Below are 16,195 nucleotides of genomic sequence, written 5' to 3'. Positions count from 1 at the left end.
AAAATTCTCTCTTTTTTTGTTTTTGTTGAAAAGCCTTGTATTTATACCTAGTTTGTAAAAATACTTAATTAATAAGTTAATAAATTCGTTCTCTCTCAAACAGAAAGAACGAAGCAACACCTGTATCATTTTCAATTTTAAAATTTAAATACAACTTTGTTTTAAAATCACTTTAAATATTTTTATAACTATTTTAACTATAAATATTTATGCAGTTGGGCGAGTGAAGAATACGTTAAAAGAGTTTAAATGTAATTTACCATTGTAGGGCTGGGAAACCATTACTAATTGCCTGAACTCTTTTCATAAATGTCGCGTTTTAGCCGTGACCTTTCTATTTTTGTTTACACTGAAATATATCAATGTTGGTTATGAAATATACTCTTTGTCATAATAATATTATAATTATGAAAATATGTAACACAACAAATTTCAACATAAATACCATTTGACCTGAGAAATGAACGATAAAAATTTCGGCGGGTGGATTCGACATCCAGCCGCGGCGAAGTCACGCCCAGCCGGGAGTAAATGTCACTTCTGGCCTTGAAAAACGGGGGGTGTTGGCAAGCTTTATATAAGTTTATTGTTTTATGAACCAGTGATAAGGACATTTTTTTCGTATATTTTAACTTATTATAGTCAGAAAATTACAAATTAGTTAGACTAGTATTATATAAATAAGTTAGTCTTTGATAGTCGGTTTGTGTCAATTATTATAGTTTTGGTGACATTTTCTAGATACAATTAGTTAGTCTGCGTTTTCTATTATTAATCTAGTGGTGACAGGTAGATTAATGACATAAAATTTTATAAATAATATTCTGAAAATAAATTGCAAATTTGATTAATTGTATTGCGATCAACGTAAATCATCCTAAAATAATACAGCATGCAAGAGGACAATTACTTATATTACTACAACCGAAATATATGAGCATTTTTAATCCCAAAATTTCGATCTGAAATATTATTTGTCGATTCAGTATTTCTTATTCAACCTACTATAGAAGGTGCCATGTAATCCTAAGTGATAACTAATCATTCCGTTAATTATTGGCGTATGTGTGTGTGTGCGTACACATAGCTATCAGATAAAAAAAAAACATTGTATTTGATACTGTAAAGTACATTCTGATAAATTAATAATTTTATGATTAATGCGTTCCTATGTAACTTTCCTAGAACAATTGTGACATGAAGATAATCTAAAAATTGTATTTTTTTCTTTTCTTATTTGCCATGTTTCCTAAACGCCAACTTCTGCTTTTGTCAGCATCCGCTCCCCACGGATACTCATATTTACAATATGCGAAGCAAGATATTCAAGACTTATTCGACAGGTTTGTTACCATTGTATGCTTATATTCATATATAGATCGATTTGAAAACTCACTTGTTAGAAACAAATTAAATTACTGGTTTAGAATATGACCCTGGTAACTCTGTAAGCTTATCACGAACGCTATATCTATGTGGAAAAGTAGATTATCAACGAAAATAACTTTACTTTTGTACATTTTGAACTCGATGTCTATATTGTAAATGTAACCAATAATAGCTTAAAAGGATTCCTCTTCTTTTTTTTCCTCATTGTGCCGCTTTATGCTGATCATGAAAATTTTCACTTTGCAGTCGCTCTTAATGGTAACTTAGCGTTACAGAGGAACCCCTGTCACATTTTTGCAGTATTTACTTTTCTGTTTATCTTTTAACAAAATACATACAATATATATTTAATTGTGTTTCTCTATCCTCTAAAAACAGCTAAAATTTCTTTACAGTGTCTATAACTTCTCTCTTTTTCGATGTCTCAAAACATTTTCATTTTAAATTCTCTCAACTTGTGATATTTTGAACATTCGTCTATAGCACCATATTTTGAATGCTTCAATCTTTTTTGCGGTAGCTCGGTGAGAGTCCATAGTTGGCTTTCAACATAGAAAAGTACTGAAAAGATGTACCATCATACAATTCTCATACGTGATCAAGGTTAAAGTTTCTATTACCAAAGAGATCTTGCATTTTGATGGAGCAGTTTCTCATATTTCTATGGATATTTGTTTATTATCTTGAAATTAACTTTTCAAATACTTAACTTATCTATGAAACTAAAGGATCTAGCCCTAGACGGATATTATGCATATTCATTTTGTTTACTTATTGCAGAAACAATGTGAAGGAAGTTTTATTTGTACCGTATGCACTGAGAGATCACGATCGTTATACCAGTAAGGTGGAGAAAGTTCTTAACGATTGGGGATATAATGTAAGAGGCATACACACGTATAGTGATCCCGTATCGGCTGTAAAGTCTGCGCAATCTATCTTCATAGGAGGAGGAAATACCTTCCAATTGCTCAAAGCCCTTTATGACAACAATCTCTTGGAACCGATTAGAAATAGGATCTTAGAAGATGGGATTCCTTACATGGGAAGCAGTGCAGGAACTAATGTGGCCACGTTGAATATCTGCACCACAAATGACATGCCGATCGTTCACGTCCCGAGCTTCGATGCTTTGCGATTGGTTCCGTTTAATATTAATCCGCATTATGTGGAACCGGCACCCGAAGACACCCATCAAGGAGAGACGAGAGAAGAAAGGATTTCTCAATATCTCGAGATCCCCGGGAATGGACCTGTGCTGGGACTAAAGGAAGGTGCAACCTTATTTGTAAAGGGAGATAAAGCGGTACTTAAAGGTGTGGCTACTGCTAAACTTTTCGCCGCGTAAGTATAATTTTTTTTAATAAGATTAAGAAAAAACTTCAGGGTTAGGATTCCATTTGCAAGTAAAAGTGATATAAACGTTACTTTTATTTTTCAAAAAAATATTATTAGTAACTTTTAACTTTTTGGCAATACGAATTGACAAATTCTTTAAAAAATTACAAAATCATAGAAACACAATATTAACCTCTCGAGTAGTAAGATATTAATGATATTTTAAAACATTGTTCAGTCGGTAATACATTTAACTAGTCGATAAATTATTTAAGTGTGTTGTGGATCAATAGATGGCATTGGTAGTCCAAATCCCCACATAATCTGTAAATATTTGAGAAATAATCATCACCCCTGCCGTGCGGCCACACGCTATCTGACCTGCTGTTATGGCTCCATGGTTGGGGCAGTACGCACGGAGAGGTTAACACTTTTATTTCTAATAAATGACAATTTTAAACCGATTTTATTATTACATTTTTAAACGACTTAGGATGGGAACATCGTAGTTTTGTATTTTAAAAGCATTATCATTCATTGTTCACTTTGTGTTATACCACTTAAAAAATGGTACTTCACGACTACCGGCTTCGAAATAACCATTCCCTCATCAGGTTAACTATAGACATACAATTACATATATATATATATATATATATATATATATATATATATATATATATATATATATATATATATATACATACATATGCATACATATGCATGTACCTTTTACACAATTAAGATGTAAGTGATCACATGATTATTGTATGAAAATGTAATTAGTAAATAATTCTGGATTTGTCTACTTTAGACCCTTTAACCGGTTAACTGCCGGCAGGTACACGTATGGCGGTAGCCAGCACGCCGCGAATTTTACGACAAAAATAAAACCTTCTAAACATATTGTTATTAAAAGTGTATTAACGTTTATTTATAAAACTTGCCGAATAAATGAAGAGCGCGCTAGTCGTTCAGTCATTTATCCATAATCATAAAATTAATTGTTCATGGTGCAGGGTTGTCACTAAATTTGTTTTAGAAAATATGAAAACTAAATTGTATGTCAAAAGTAATTGTTTATGTTAGTTTAATATCAAAAGTACACACACACACACACACTTTGATTTAAAAAAATTAAAAATCATCAGAATCCACACTAAAATCACTGTCATCAGATTCGGCAGTGATGGCAACTCGGAGATTATTGGACAACCCTGAGCGCCATTAGTTGTTCCGACGACAAAGCTCTCTTTAATTTACGTTTAAAGTGGTAAAAACAAATTCTGTTTCAATTCTAAGTATGCAAAGATATTCTCAATAGATGTCACTATGCGTTCAATATTTTTGTAATTTTAAATAATTGATTTTTATACTAAAAGCCCATTTAAAACGGCGCGTCTTAAGACGTAATTTTTGTATGAGCGGCGCTCCGTTCACAGAAAATTATGCGTCTTAAGACGCTCTTGGCAGTTAACCGGTTAATATTTTTTATTTGATTTATTCCAGTGGAAAAACAGCACAGGATTACGAAGTGGGATCTGACCTTTCGTGTCTGTTATCATCATAAGTGTGCCTTTATAAAGGATAAAAAAATATATATACAATTTTTTTATTTAGAAAAGCGGATATATCTAGGATAATAAGAAGGTCAATGTGAATTTTTATATACTTTTATTAAATGAATGCATATTTTCTTAGGACTTTGTATTGCAGTCTAAAAGCTTATTGATTATATAATCTGTTATTGAATTATAACTACAATTATTTGTACAAAACAAATTGTAAAAATTATTTATTGAAATATAACATTACAATTTGATCAACATTTTATTTTGCTATCTACATAATGGTCCAAATTATCTACCTACCTCACTGCCCGTACACATCTGCGACATCATCAGTCCTGTTGTTCTTAATTCATGTTTTACTTAGTAAATACCACTATTTCAACAGTGGTATTTACTAAGTAAAGCATTAATTAAAAATGGATAGTTTTTACCACAAAGTGACTGCCGAATCAACTAATGAAATAACTGTTGTTCTTACCCTAAATCTGCCTTCTGTCTGCATAATTTGATTTCTACAATATTCTATTACCTTATTATGACTTGTATTTCAATAGTTATTGCTTATCTTTATGCATTCCATTGTAACATTACTCGAGTGATCAATCAATTGGCTGATTTTTGAAAACTTTGACAAAATTACATGATAATCTTTGTGTACACACACATATTTCTTATTTTTTTGAGAATAACATCTGATAAAATGCTCGGTTACAATAAAACAGTTATTCATCATTTATGAAGGTCTATATTGTATTTTTCCACATATTATGTAATATCTATTATTGACGATAAAACCAAATACTTGGTAATAAAAAGTAATCTAGTCATATTCGTCTTATATCTACATATCGCTGTTGCCTATCAAACAAGTTGATCCGAAGCAATTGATTTTTTAATCATAGTAGTAACTTCATATAAATATGTATCTACGCAATATTTACAGTTTAAAAGAAATTGATTTACAAAAAATGTACAAGGAATTTATTTGATTAAGTTTTTAATTCATAGATACATATGATTTAGAATATGAAGTCTTTTTTAAACTCTATATTTGTTATTATTGGATTTATATATATATATATTTGTTATTATCAATAATATGAAAATAACTCCTGTAATTGGAGATAATCCAGATTTTGTGAACAAGTATTTGGACACACTCAAAATGTTGTCTATATTTGTTTTTATGTATACAGAGAAGGGAGTTTAACTACGTATTACTGAAATAACGAGGACTGGCAGATTCTCCACTATTCTAGTAGGAAGAATAATATACAACAGCTTTCTGTATTTGAAACCACGGGACATCTTATCACCAGTTGAACTGGGAAGAACAGTTCGCCGTAACTGGATAATGTACTCATTCCACGATTAATAGTCCATTTTTCTTTTTAACTCCGTTTATGGAGGACTTTCCTGTCAAGTGGCCTTCTGCAATAATTTTTGCGCCATTTCAAAGAGATGCGGATCTGGAGGATGGATCTCGTGGCCGCATTCGTTGATCGGGAGATTGCAGAGATGTCGGCGCAGAGCCAGGTCCTGGCGAGCGCACAACGCCCTGGTGAAGCCATTTCCCGTACCAAACAGGGACAGTCTCTGTTGTTTCCTCCTCTTCATCGCGACCTGTAACGTTCCGTAAACATAGGTATATCATAAAGAACACTAGCTCGCGACAATTTCAAAACCAGCTATCACAATGGTGGGTAAAATGGCTTTCTACATTTACTATGTTCTAAAGTGGTTGATTGGCATTAGCAAAAGCGAGTGGTGCTTATTGACATTAATTTTTATATTAGTATTTTTGATTCTAACTTTTATTTCAGTGATGAAATATATACATATTAATAATAATAATAAAGTAAGTATATCCATGTTTTTCATAAATACACAACGATCATTCAAATAATCCTGATAAAAAGATAAACTGTCGATGCATTCTCTAAATCGCATAAAAGCATTCATGGATACTTAAATTGCATAAGTTGCTCTTCATACATTCCAATAAAAAAAAATAATAAAGAATGTTTATAAACCAACCATTCTTTATTGATTCGTTTCAGTATGTATAGGGAACTTCAAATGTTCAGGAGATACCAATAATAATTTTACAGAATTTACTAATTTGACAGAATTTTTAACTGGCAGTTATTAGGAATTGTGGAGCAAATTTAAAAGTATTGTTTTTGTTAAAACATTTAGTGTGTAGATTCATACAATTGTTGACAAGAAATGTGTACCTGAATAGAGGCTACTGGATGGGTCGGCTTGAACGCAGCGGGCTGAACATTTTGTTCTGCCTTTTTCTCATCTTCCACTTTGACGTTAACGTTGCTATTGAAAATTTGGTCTATCATCTGTTCGCCCGCCATGTATACGGACACGCCGATCCGAGCTAATATCTTCTGTGGCTGCCAGTACTGGCGGGCTCTGGTCTGCTCCTTCCCGGAGTCGCCCTCCTTCGCACCATTCTTGTCCTTGCCGCGCACTTCGGCAACCAGGCTCGCCCAGTCCACTCCCAGCGCGTCGCCCAAACCTGCAAAATTATAATTCATCATAAACTTTTCCATACAGATAATATCATCAGCATATAATACGCTCTGGTAGAAATTTTTCAGGAGGCTTTTAACTCTTAGCACTGGAGTGCCATAGAGGCAGCATGGATAGTTTGTCGTACTACTTGAGTGCCGCCGCTATAGCACCAAGAAAATAAAGTCTTAATATCAAATAATATTTTGAACACATTGTTTTGGGGCAGTTTTTTCATTAACCCCGACCCTAATTAGTATACTAGTTACGGTTGTATCCTAACCGAAAGTAACTGCAAACCCAATTCCGATCTGTACAATGTTTTTAAGCGTCTCGCGCTCTACCAAAAGTAAACAAATGGAATGCTTATAAGCGTCTCCCGCTCTCTAACCAACAGTATGTAAAAGACGCTTTTAAGGGTTTCCCGCAAACAATGTGTTAATATATTGGTTTTTTACTTTTTAATATAATTAAACAAGTACAAGTAAATAGTAATAAGTCTCGGAATTTGATTGAGTTGGCGGTATGTACATACCAAAAACCTTTCAAAGGGTTAAAAGCAGATCTTTATTACCGAGTTATGAAAGAGTGAAAATGTGTTTTACGGTATGGAACCACGAGTGCTCTAGCTATTGCTCTTTTTTCTTGCCTATTAATCCTCTTTCATTTTCTTTCCCATATAGCAGTTATGTCCTTTTCCAGCAAACTGTATTGCCGGGGCCCATGTCAGTGTAAAGCGCAAATATGCGGCAAACTGTGATCTACCCGGGCGCATGTTAGTGTAAAGCACAAATATTGTATACCTTTGACACGTTGATCTTCTTCTAGTTCTCCATCAGATATTTCTTCAAAATCAAGATTATCAAGCGCTTCTTCTCCATCATTTTGTTCGTGAGTTGACTCAGATTTAGGTTCCACGCCAGTAACAATTTCCTAAAAGTATAAGCAAAAGGTTAAAAAAAAAATACACAATCCTATGTCCTAAAAACGCATTTTGATATGAGACTAATTATTTTATATAAATTAGAAAAGAAGGAAACTAATGTAAGGCTGAACTAGGGATAGTTGAAAAGATTAATAAAAGTTCTTTAATGGTTGGTATGGGCATGTGGAGCGAACGGATAAGGAGAGAATTACTAAGAAAATATATTTGGCGAATGTGAATGAGAGAACAGAACGAGGATGGGCGAAAAAAACTTGGCACGACTAGATCAACCAGAACCTAAAATCTGGTGGTATCAAAAGTGTACATAACCTGTTCCCACATTAACTGGCTAGTATATGTTTGCCAAATAAAGTCATACTCGACCGGAATAGTATTCCATATTCATTAACACTCGCAAAAAGTGGTATGTACTGAAAATATATTCAATATTTAATATTTTTATATCAGTACATTCCAATCTTGTCCCGTGATGTTTTTTTTTAAAACTGTATATTAAAATACAGGATTCCATCATGCACATGCAGTGAGACCCCACAGAATGAGGAGGATATGTTCCAATAAGCCAAAGTGTTAAACATGGTCTTAAAATGTAATACATTATATCTTAACACAAACTGTAATGATATTCGATTGTGTCGTGAGTATGAAAGCAGCAAAATTGTGTCATTTCTGGAACACTAATACCATGTGCTATTTCAAGGAATTCCAATACTACCGCTTCATACTGAAACAGTGCTAATAATAATAATAATACTAGGCTAATTTATATAGCGCCATTTTTACAAAATATCATCCAGGGCACTTTTTTTTCTTATACACTATGTCTCAAATATATTTCAAAGTACTCCTCTTCTTATTCATATTCCACATTTAAAAAAAAACACTTCACAGTGGAATTCTTGAAAATATAATACTGATACCTTTTTGATTTGCAGAACAGAATCCGATTTTTGACCCGGAGATTCAATGTGTGCCTGTTTTATTATTGGTTTAATATCCAAATCTTGTTCCACCATCTAAAATATCATTTTTTTATAAGGGAAAATAAAATTACACATATAAATATTTTGGATTATAAAGTCACCAATAATGTTTATTTTATATTCAATATGTCTCACAGAGATGAAGCAATGAAATTCATAAGCTATTTATAGGGCCGCTAACCTGTAGTCAGCTGGGTTAACTGATCATTTGTGTAATATTAGCTATTTAGCTTATGTTTAGACATCCATTTACAACTTTTATATATTCACCATCAAGTGTCAGCGTGAGTTAAGTCAGAGGGGACATCTTGAGAGAATTTGTCAAGTAAATGGTGACTTTATATATGTATATTATAAAAATATAATACATGTTGCTACTCCTGCTACTTGTATTGTTACATCTGGCTTTATTCGACGGGCTCGATGGTAAGCTTTGATTTTTAATTTGACATTTGTTTGAAGTGTTGACAATTATTTCTTTTACTTGGTTGAAAATGACAAGTTTGATCCTGACGACAAAACACAATTTGACGGAATTTTACTACATTATTTTATTGCAAGAAAAAGTGCCGTATGCGGAAACGTATTGGTTTCTTGCAGAAGTTTACGGTGAGAGTGCCACATCGGATATAACATGTTAAGAATGGTTTTGACAATTCAAAAATTTTTTGGGCATTATCTGTCGTTGCTGTAAGATTTTTGATAAAAATTTAGAGATTTTTGTTTTTGTGAATTTGCGCCAATCACACGAAGTTTGGCTATAATTACATAATCCAGTTAAGAAAGTTAGCCGCTTTTGAGCAAATAAGTATTGAAAATAAGGGGATACTAGGAGTTTAATTTAAGGTTAGTTTTATATGTGTATAATATTATAACAGATCATACTTTTATTACTATAAATAGATTATTATTTAATTCAGAATTTCCCAAAGTGTGTTCCGTTACATTGTAATACTGTGCCTGATATAGAGAATACTCAATTCAATCACCCTTACATTTTACATAAAATGTATTTATTACCTACCCTACAAAATAACAAGATGTTTTGTAAAATAAAACGATGTATGAAGTGTTCACATTGCGGGAAAATTTGGGAAACCCTGAGTTAAATAATAAATTTTAAATAGACTTTTTAGAAATGTGTCCGGGAAAAAATTAAAATAATGACAACTAGAAGGAACCAAGAGCTAGATACAAAAAAGACAAGGAAAAGTTTCATGCGGTAAAATCAGAGTTGGTAAAATAAGAGATATATGGAGAAGGAAATCTTACAGGTTCATAATCAGGCCTAAACGGTTGTAGCCCGATCATCCCGTAAGAATCGGTGGTGTTATGCGGTTCAGGAGGGATGGCGGAAGTTACCGCAGGTCCCGTTACCTCCGATACTTCCTGCACCAGTTATGGAAAGCCATGAAAATTAAAAACCAGACCAAAAAAGATGATGTTCACCAATATTAGGGAGGTGTCGAGCAAAGTGAATGTTAGCGAGAGAAGCGGGGTGATGGCCACGCCGGAAGGCAAACTTACGTCGTCCCTGTTGAGGATCTCGTCGGGATCGTCGCTGATCTCGCTGAGGTCGTCGGGAATGGGCGGGTCTTCCGCTTCTCCCCCCGCGTGAACGGGGGCGGGCGGGTTCTGCGCACCTGCGGGGGTCTTCTTGGGGTCGGGTTGCTCCGCCGGCCCGTCCCGTGCCGGCACCCCCCTCTTGGGAGGGAGAGGGTGCATGTGGGACGGGCCCTGCTCCACTCTGTGTTCCATTCGACCTCTGTATCCACCGTCATCTGACAAATGAGCGATATACATATGCGCATGAATTTTTGTTGGTTATTATTGGTTGCTTGAAAATATCACTTCTTAGCAATAAGCCTACTAATGTACATTTATTCTGTATAAGAAGTTTAAAAAATAATAAAACAAAAGAGAAATAATAATTTACCATGCATTCGACCTCTGTTATTACCAGGGGGCTGTTGGCGATGTCCGTGCCAGGATGCCTCCATTTCTCTATCTTTATCCACCCAATCGTGGACCTAAGAAAATAAGAAAATGGCAAAATCAAATTATGTATAACATTTTATTCTGTAACAGCGAAGGCTTATAAAAAAATAAATTCTAGATTCCGACAAAAAAATCAATTTCAATTTGTTTTTTCTTCATTTCTATTTCCGGATACTAGTTTGACAATGGTAATGTTCCGGGAAGAATGGACTATTAACTCGGATAAAAGATACGCAGGCTGTGACAGAATAATGGTTTATTTGATGGACAACGTTATCTACTAGCTGTGGTTCTATGTTAGAATACTCACTCTTTCTGCGACTGTTTTGTATCACTTAAATACTCTGTACAAGGATAGCAGAATATTCTACCTTTATTTATTGATTTGGCGTCACATAAAAATTAATATTGTGACAATTGTTTCACCTAGTTATAGTATTTCAAACGAATGTGAAGATTAAATGGATTGACAATAGATTAAGGACCGTCAGTCCATTTAATCTTCACATTCGTTTAAAAATGTCATAACTAGGCGAAATAGTGTTTTTTAATGAAATACAAAAATTATTAATTAAAATAATTCAGTACATTAACTAAAAATTAATACATATATTCTACCTTTGTTAACTGGTAAAAACCTCGTCGATCTGATGCAGTGCGTTATGTATCAACTGGGTGCAGATAGGGGTCAAAGAAGAAAAATGATTAAAAATCTAAAATGGATACCTGATGCTGCGGTTCCCGGTGCTGCCAATGTCTGTCTTGGCGATTCCAGTCGCCATATTCTTCGTTATCCCAATCTTTGTGAGGATGCGGGTGCTGGCCGTGGAGCATGTATTGCCTCTCTTGGTCGACAGAAGCCTCCCGGGCATCCCACAGAATGTCGTCTCTCCTGCCGCAATCCCTGTTTCGTCTGTCATCCACAAAGCCTGAAATAAGCAATTCACTCGCCGTTACTGACCGAACTTCAACAAAATGGTATGGAGTAGATAAATAAGTCAATTTTAAAGATCCACATGGGGTCAATTAGAAATGCTATTACTAGATGATAAACAATGATACTTGAAAGATCTTACTATTGATCTGCGCGCTAGTGGGTTTCTGCCAACAAAACGTCCGAGGGAAGTGAGTATTTTTATTTAATTTAAAAAAAGAATCATAGGAAATACAATAACGGAACTAATAAAAAAATAACCATACGTGATTTAGAAGGAAAACTCAAAATACTTAAGGAATCGATAACCAGAAAACATACCTAATACTTTTAAGCAACAAAAAAAAAGAACACATCTTGATAATTATTAAAATCCACTACAGTGCCAAAAACTGCATTCAAACTAAAAGAATGATGAATGATATTGACTATAAGATTTAAAAAAAAGCATATTACACCGCCAGTACTGCAACCATACTGCTTGAAACTTCATAAAGTTATAGAATATTTTAGATATTAGTGATATTTCATTTAACGAAAAGCACATGGGTATCTATACTTCATCTGGCAGTTTCATTTTGGAGTATGGATATGGCTATACTCTCAGACATGTTAATAATAAATATATTTTCCCCTAGAACCCACCTCTGTCCATAGCGTGGTGATCGTCAAGATGGTCATCATAAACTCGATCGTCAGGGTCTCCATAACCGCGACTATGCGATCCCTGCATATCGTAAGGAGAGTCATAGTGCAAGTCTCGTTGCGCGGGGAAAGCGCCCGGCGAGCGTTCTCTCTCTCGATCGTGCGGCATCATATCATCATACCTCTCATTCGGTCGGTCGTAATTCCTGTCCATGGAATGAGAGTGATCGTACGGACGATCTATACCGTGGTTATATTCGCCGCGTTCGACTCGATCCAGGCTACCACGGCGATCATTCTGCCTTTTAGAAACGCGGTCTATCCTATCCCGATCGACCGATCTATCGGTCTTTCTCGAACTCCTTTCTGTTCTAGATTCAGACCTATCACGGTTGGAGGAAATCGCTCTCTCGAGACCTATGTTCCTGTTAGTTGCGGCCAATGCGGCCAACCGCTCCTCCGGTCGGGGTAATAACCTCTCTACCGGCTTGTCCGGAGTGGGTTTCTCCAGCCCTTTATTCAAACCTCTGTCCCTTTCTCCGCGCCCACGACCGAGGTTTCTCTTGGAGTCCGGATCTCGCTTCAGATCCTTCTGGCGTTCCCGTTCCCTCTGGCGTTCTTGGCACCGAGCGAGAGCGTCTTCCCTTTCCTTCTCTCTCTGTGCTTCCTTGGCCAATCTCTCCTTGCGATCACGGTCGTGCCTGTCTTTATCATCGTGCTTATCTTTCCGACGTTCCACGGAGCGGTCTTTATTATCTTTCCGCTTGTCGTCCTTTCGGTCGTCCCTCAGAGGGGATTTTCCTTTATGTTTGTCCGAACTGTCCTGGCGACCCGGTCTCTTTTTAGGAGAGGAGGATCCGCGACTCCTCGAAGGACTGTCTTTTCTTCGCGGATCCCTCGGTGGATGGGAATCGTGTCTTCTGATAGGGGAACGCGACCGCGCTTTAGATTTGGGGGATTTACTTCTCCTTCTATCTTTCTCTTTCTCCTTCTCCCTTTCTCTTTCCTTTTCCCGCTCCCTCTCTTTTTCTTTCGCTCGCTCTCTCTCTTTTTCCCTGTCTCTTTCTTTATCTTTGTCTCTATCCTTACTGTGGGGGGAAGTACTTTTAGTTTTGTCTTGTTTCGTAGGAGACTTACTCTGAGTATTGTGTTTGGAGAGGATATATCCTTTGGGAATATTCTTATTTATGGGAGGAGTTCCTCCAGTTTTCTTTACCGGCGATAAAGATTTTTTGCTTAGTACTGTTTTAGTGATAACTTTCTTCTTTGGCGAAGCGGCGTCGTGCTTTTTAACCGCGCGAACATTATCTTTCTTCAAGGGGTTTCGCTTACATCCGGCAGACTTGTCTCTTTTCACCGAGTCCCCTTTGAGACGTTTCTTTTTTGAAGCCAGATCTGAACCGGATGATGAACTAGAATTACGTTTTGACTTAACTTTACGAATCTTCTTCCTCGCTTCTCTGCAATTTCAAAGAGTTTTGTTTTATTTTTTACACTTATATTTCATATGATGCGGACAATGAAATAATAATCAGTGATATTAAAAATAAACGACAATTTTTATAAAAATAAAGAAAGGATTTTCTGAATAATACGAATATAATATTGACAAGGAGATAAATAGTGGTATTTTCACGAGACTTGTAGAATTGGAGTAAATACCTTTCGGAAGAAGAGGAGCTACTGCCGCCAGAGGAAGAGCTGGACGCGCTGGTGGTGCTCGAACTGCGGGAAGAAGAAGAGCTCGTCGGAGCGGGCTTCTTCTTCTCCTTCCGAGGATCTTTACCAGAATCCATTTTAGACTGAATTTCTAATTCACGTTTAAGTTGCTGACGACGTTTTTCTAAAACATCAGCGTCGGCGTATTCTAGGTCATTTTGGTCCCAAGTGTCCCATTCTGCTTCAGACCTGACAACCACAGCGGAATGTAAACGACTTTTTGGATCATCCTTATTAACGTTTCGTTTGACATCTGAAGAGTCTTTAATAGCAGCGCGTTGTTTAGAAGGACTAATCAATGTATGTGTAGATGCAAATTTACAAGTTTTACCATAAGGGCAGGTTCCGTGTTGAGCCCATTGCCTGCAGAATTCAGTGGCTTTTTTGGCCGCTGCCGCTTTCTTAGTTCCTAGCCGTTCAAAAACACTGGGTCTATTTGAAAGGTCTTTAACTTTAGGCAATTCAACAGTGATCTTCCTCTTGCCCTGTTTTGACATTATAAACAAGAACGTATCTCATGGAAGGTCTCATTGACATCCCGTTTAATAAAAATACAGAAATACGACCAGCTACAGACGATCGGCCATTTTTGAAAAGCTACCATAGACCACATCAAAATAATTTGGAATAGACAATAAGTATTTTGATTCGATCAATAGTTTTTTAAAACGGGGTGAAATGTAAAAATATTATATTATAATTTTTGTCTATCCATAACAAATTATGAAAATGACTTTGAAAGAAGGAACACCGCAATTTCATGAATAAGATAAGGAATGTTTTCAAAATCCTTCAATAATTTATCTGACTATTACCTTTGTCAAATCAATTTACTTTTCAAAAAAGTACGGACAAAAGAGTGGCGGTAAATTAATAACAATACGGATACCATATAAATAAGTTTATTATAATGTTTTTACCATACATATTATATTTACGAATAAATTACAAGACAATACATATATTTTTATTTCATAATTATCTATTACATATCTTGTTAAATATGGTTTTTGATTGGTAGATTATTTGTCGTTTGGATTTATATGCATATATAAAAAGGTTAAACAGGTACATTATTTATGACATCAACAATATCATCCCGCCCCCGAGATGATATTGTTGATGTCATACATAATATACAAAATATTAAACGATTTTATTCAATTTATTATCAAAATTTTGAGTTTTTCATAAAAATACTGCCTATATTAGAAATAATTATTTCGTCTCAATGTTTCTGCTAATCAAATAAACACATGCACTGTATTTTTTTATCTGTGTAATTATGGTAATTGATGTAATTTGATAATTTTAAGATCATGCTAAACAATATAGAAAACTGTACGTTTTGACAGATATCTAAACAAAAGGTTCTCACACTTTTTGGGCTTATTTGCCACTACAATGTAGAAGATGTAAAGTCGTTTCCCATAAAATAATATATTTTTAAAACTTGTTGTCAAATATTTCTAATGACCTCTTTCAAATTCGATAAATTTTGCCCCACCTGATTATGCTGTTTAAATTCAATAATTAACATTTAAATACTATAATTATGTCAAATGTTACGCTCAAAACTACATATCGCTCACTCCTTTCAAGAACGTCATAAATCAAAAATCGTCAATTTTCAGTTGTGAATGTTTTCGGAATGCCCAGAAAATCTACTATATCCCAGCAAAAGCGGCACATTTTTAACTTAATATTTACCCGCTACAGGGCAGAAAGTGTTGTTTTTACATTTTGAAGAAAAGGTATTGTTTAATTATTTTTTTAAATATACTTAATATTTTTCAAATGGAGAGAAAACCTTCAGGTTTTACCTAAAAAGATCTGTTGCACAGTAAAAAGTTCAGTAAGAGGCTTGATATTTATTTTTAATACATTTTATTATATTCTTAAACTTTAAAAACGTTCTCCTGAAAAATCAAGTATTTTGATTTATGACGTTCTTGAAAGGAGTGAGCGATATGGTCATCTCTAGAAATTATTTTTGGTCGGGATGAGAGTCTGTGCTATTTTATATAGTTAAATTCAGTTCTAAAATATGACATATATACACACATAGATATATGTAATTTTATTATGTATATATATATTAGTGTGCATACACAGAAGTTTTATTTGATTTACATATTTTATGCTG

General features: G+C 34.8%; 2 protein-coding genes across 5 annotated transcripts; one reads left to right on the top strand and one right to left on the bottom strand.

Annotated features, from left to right (window-relative positions):
• The first annotated feature begins 575 nt into the window (after positions 1–575).
• LOC148306038 (putative alpha-aspartyl dipeptidase) lies at positions 576–4,553 on the top strand. Its single transcript, XM_088265669.1, has 4 exons — positions 576–789; positions 1,186–1,343; positions 2,170–2,733; positions 4,237–4,553. The coding sequence occupies exons 2-4, from the start codon at positions 1,243–1,245 to the stop codon at positions 4,295–4,297; spliced, it is 726 nt and encodes a 241-aa protein (XP_088121795.1). The 5' UTR covers positions 576–789; positions 1,186–1,242; the 3' UTR covers positions 4,298–4,553.
• A 1,127-nt stretch (positions 4,554–5,680) lies between these two features.
• LOC148306037 (uncharacterized) lies at positions 5,681–14,634 on the bottom strand. Of its 4 annotated transcripts, XM_088265668.1 has the most exons (11): positions 14,381–14,634; positions 13,993–14,238; positions 12,331–13,790; positions 11,478–11,680; positions 10,690–10,783; positions 10,281–10,534; positions 10,026–10,142; positions 8,691–8,786; positions 7,628–7,757; positions 6,536–6,831; positions 5,681–5,921 (listed from the first exon to the last, which is right to left on the bottom strand). In XM_088265668.1, exons 1-11 carry the CDS (start codon positions 14,407–14,409, stop codon positions 5,718–5,720), a joined length of 3,129 nt encoding a protein of 1,042 aa, XP_088121794.1. In that variant the 5' UTR covers positions 14,410–14,634; the 3' UTR covers positions 5,681–5,717. The 4 variants fall into 4 exon arrangements, with proteins under 4 accessions (XP_088121794.1, XP_088121791.1, XP_088121792.1 ...); XM_088265665.1 differs by having other exon boundaries at positions 13,993–14,634; XM_088265666.1 differs by lacking the exon at positions 10,026–10,142 and having other exon boundaries at positions 13,993–14,634.
• Positions 14,635–16,195: the final 1,561 nt, after the last annotated feature.

Source organism: Brachycentrus maculatus, unplaced genomic scaffold (genome assembly GCF_059751285.1).
Source record: "Brachycentrus maculatus isolate JH-2025_06_01 unplaced genomic scaffold, ASM5975128v1 h1tg000257l, whole genome shotgun sequence".
Classification (NCBI taxonomy): domain Eukaryota; kingdom Metazoa; phylum Arthropoda; class Insecta; order Trichoptera; family Brachycentridae; genus Brachycentrus; species Brachycentrus maculatus.
This window is presented reverse-complemented; position numbering and strand designations above follow the sequence as displayed.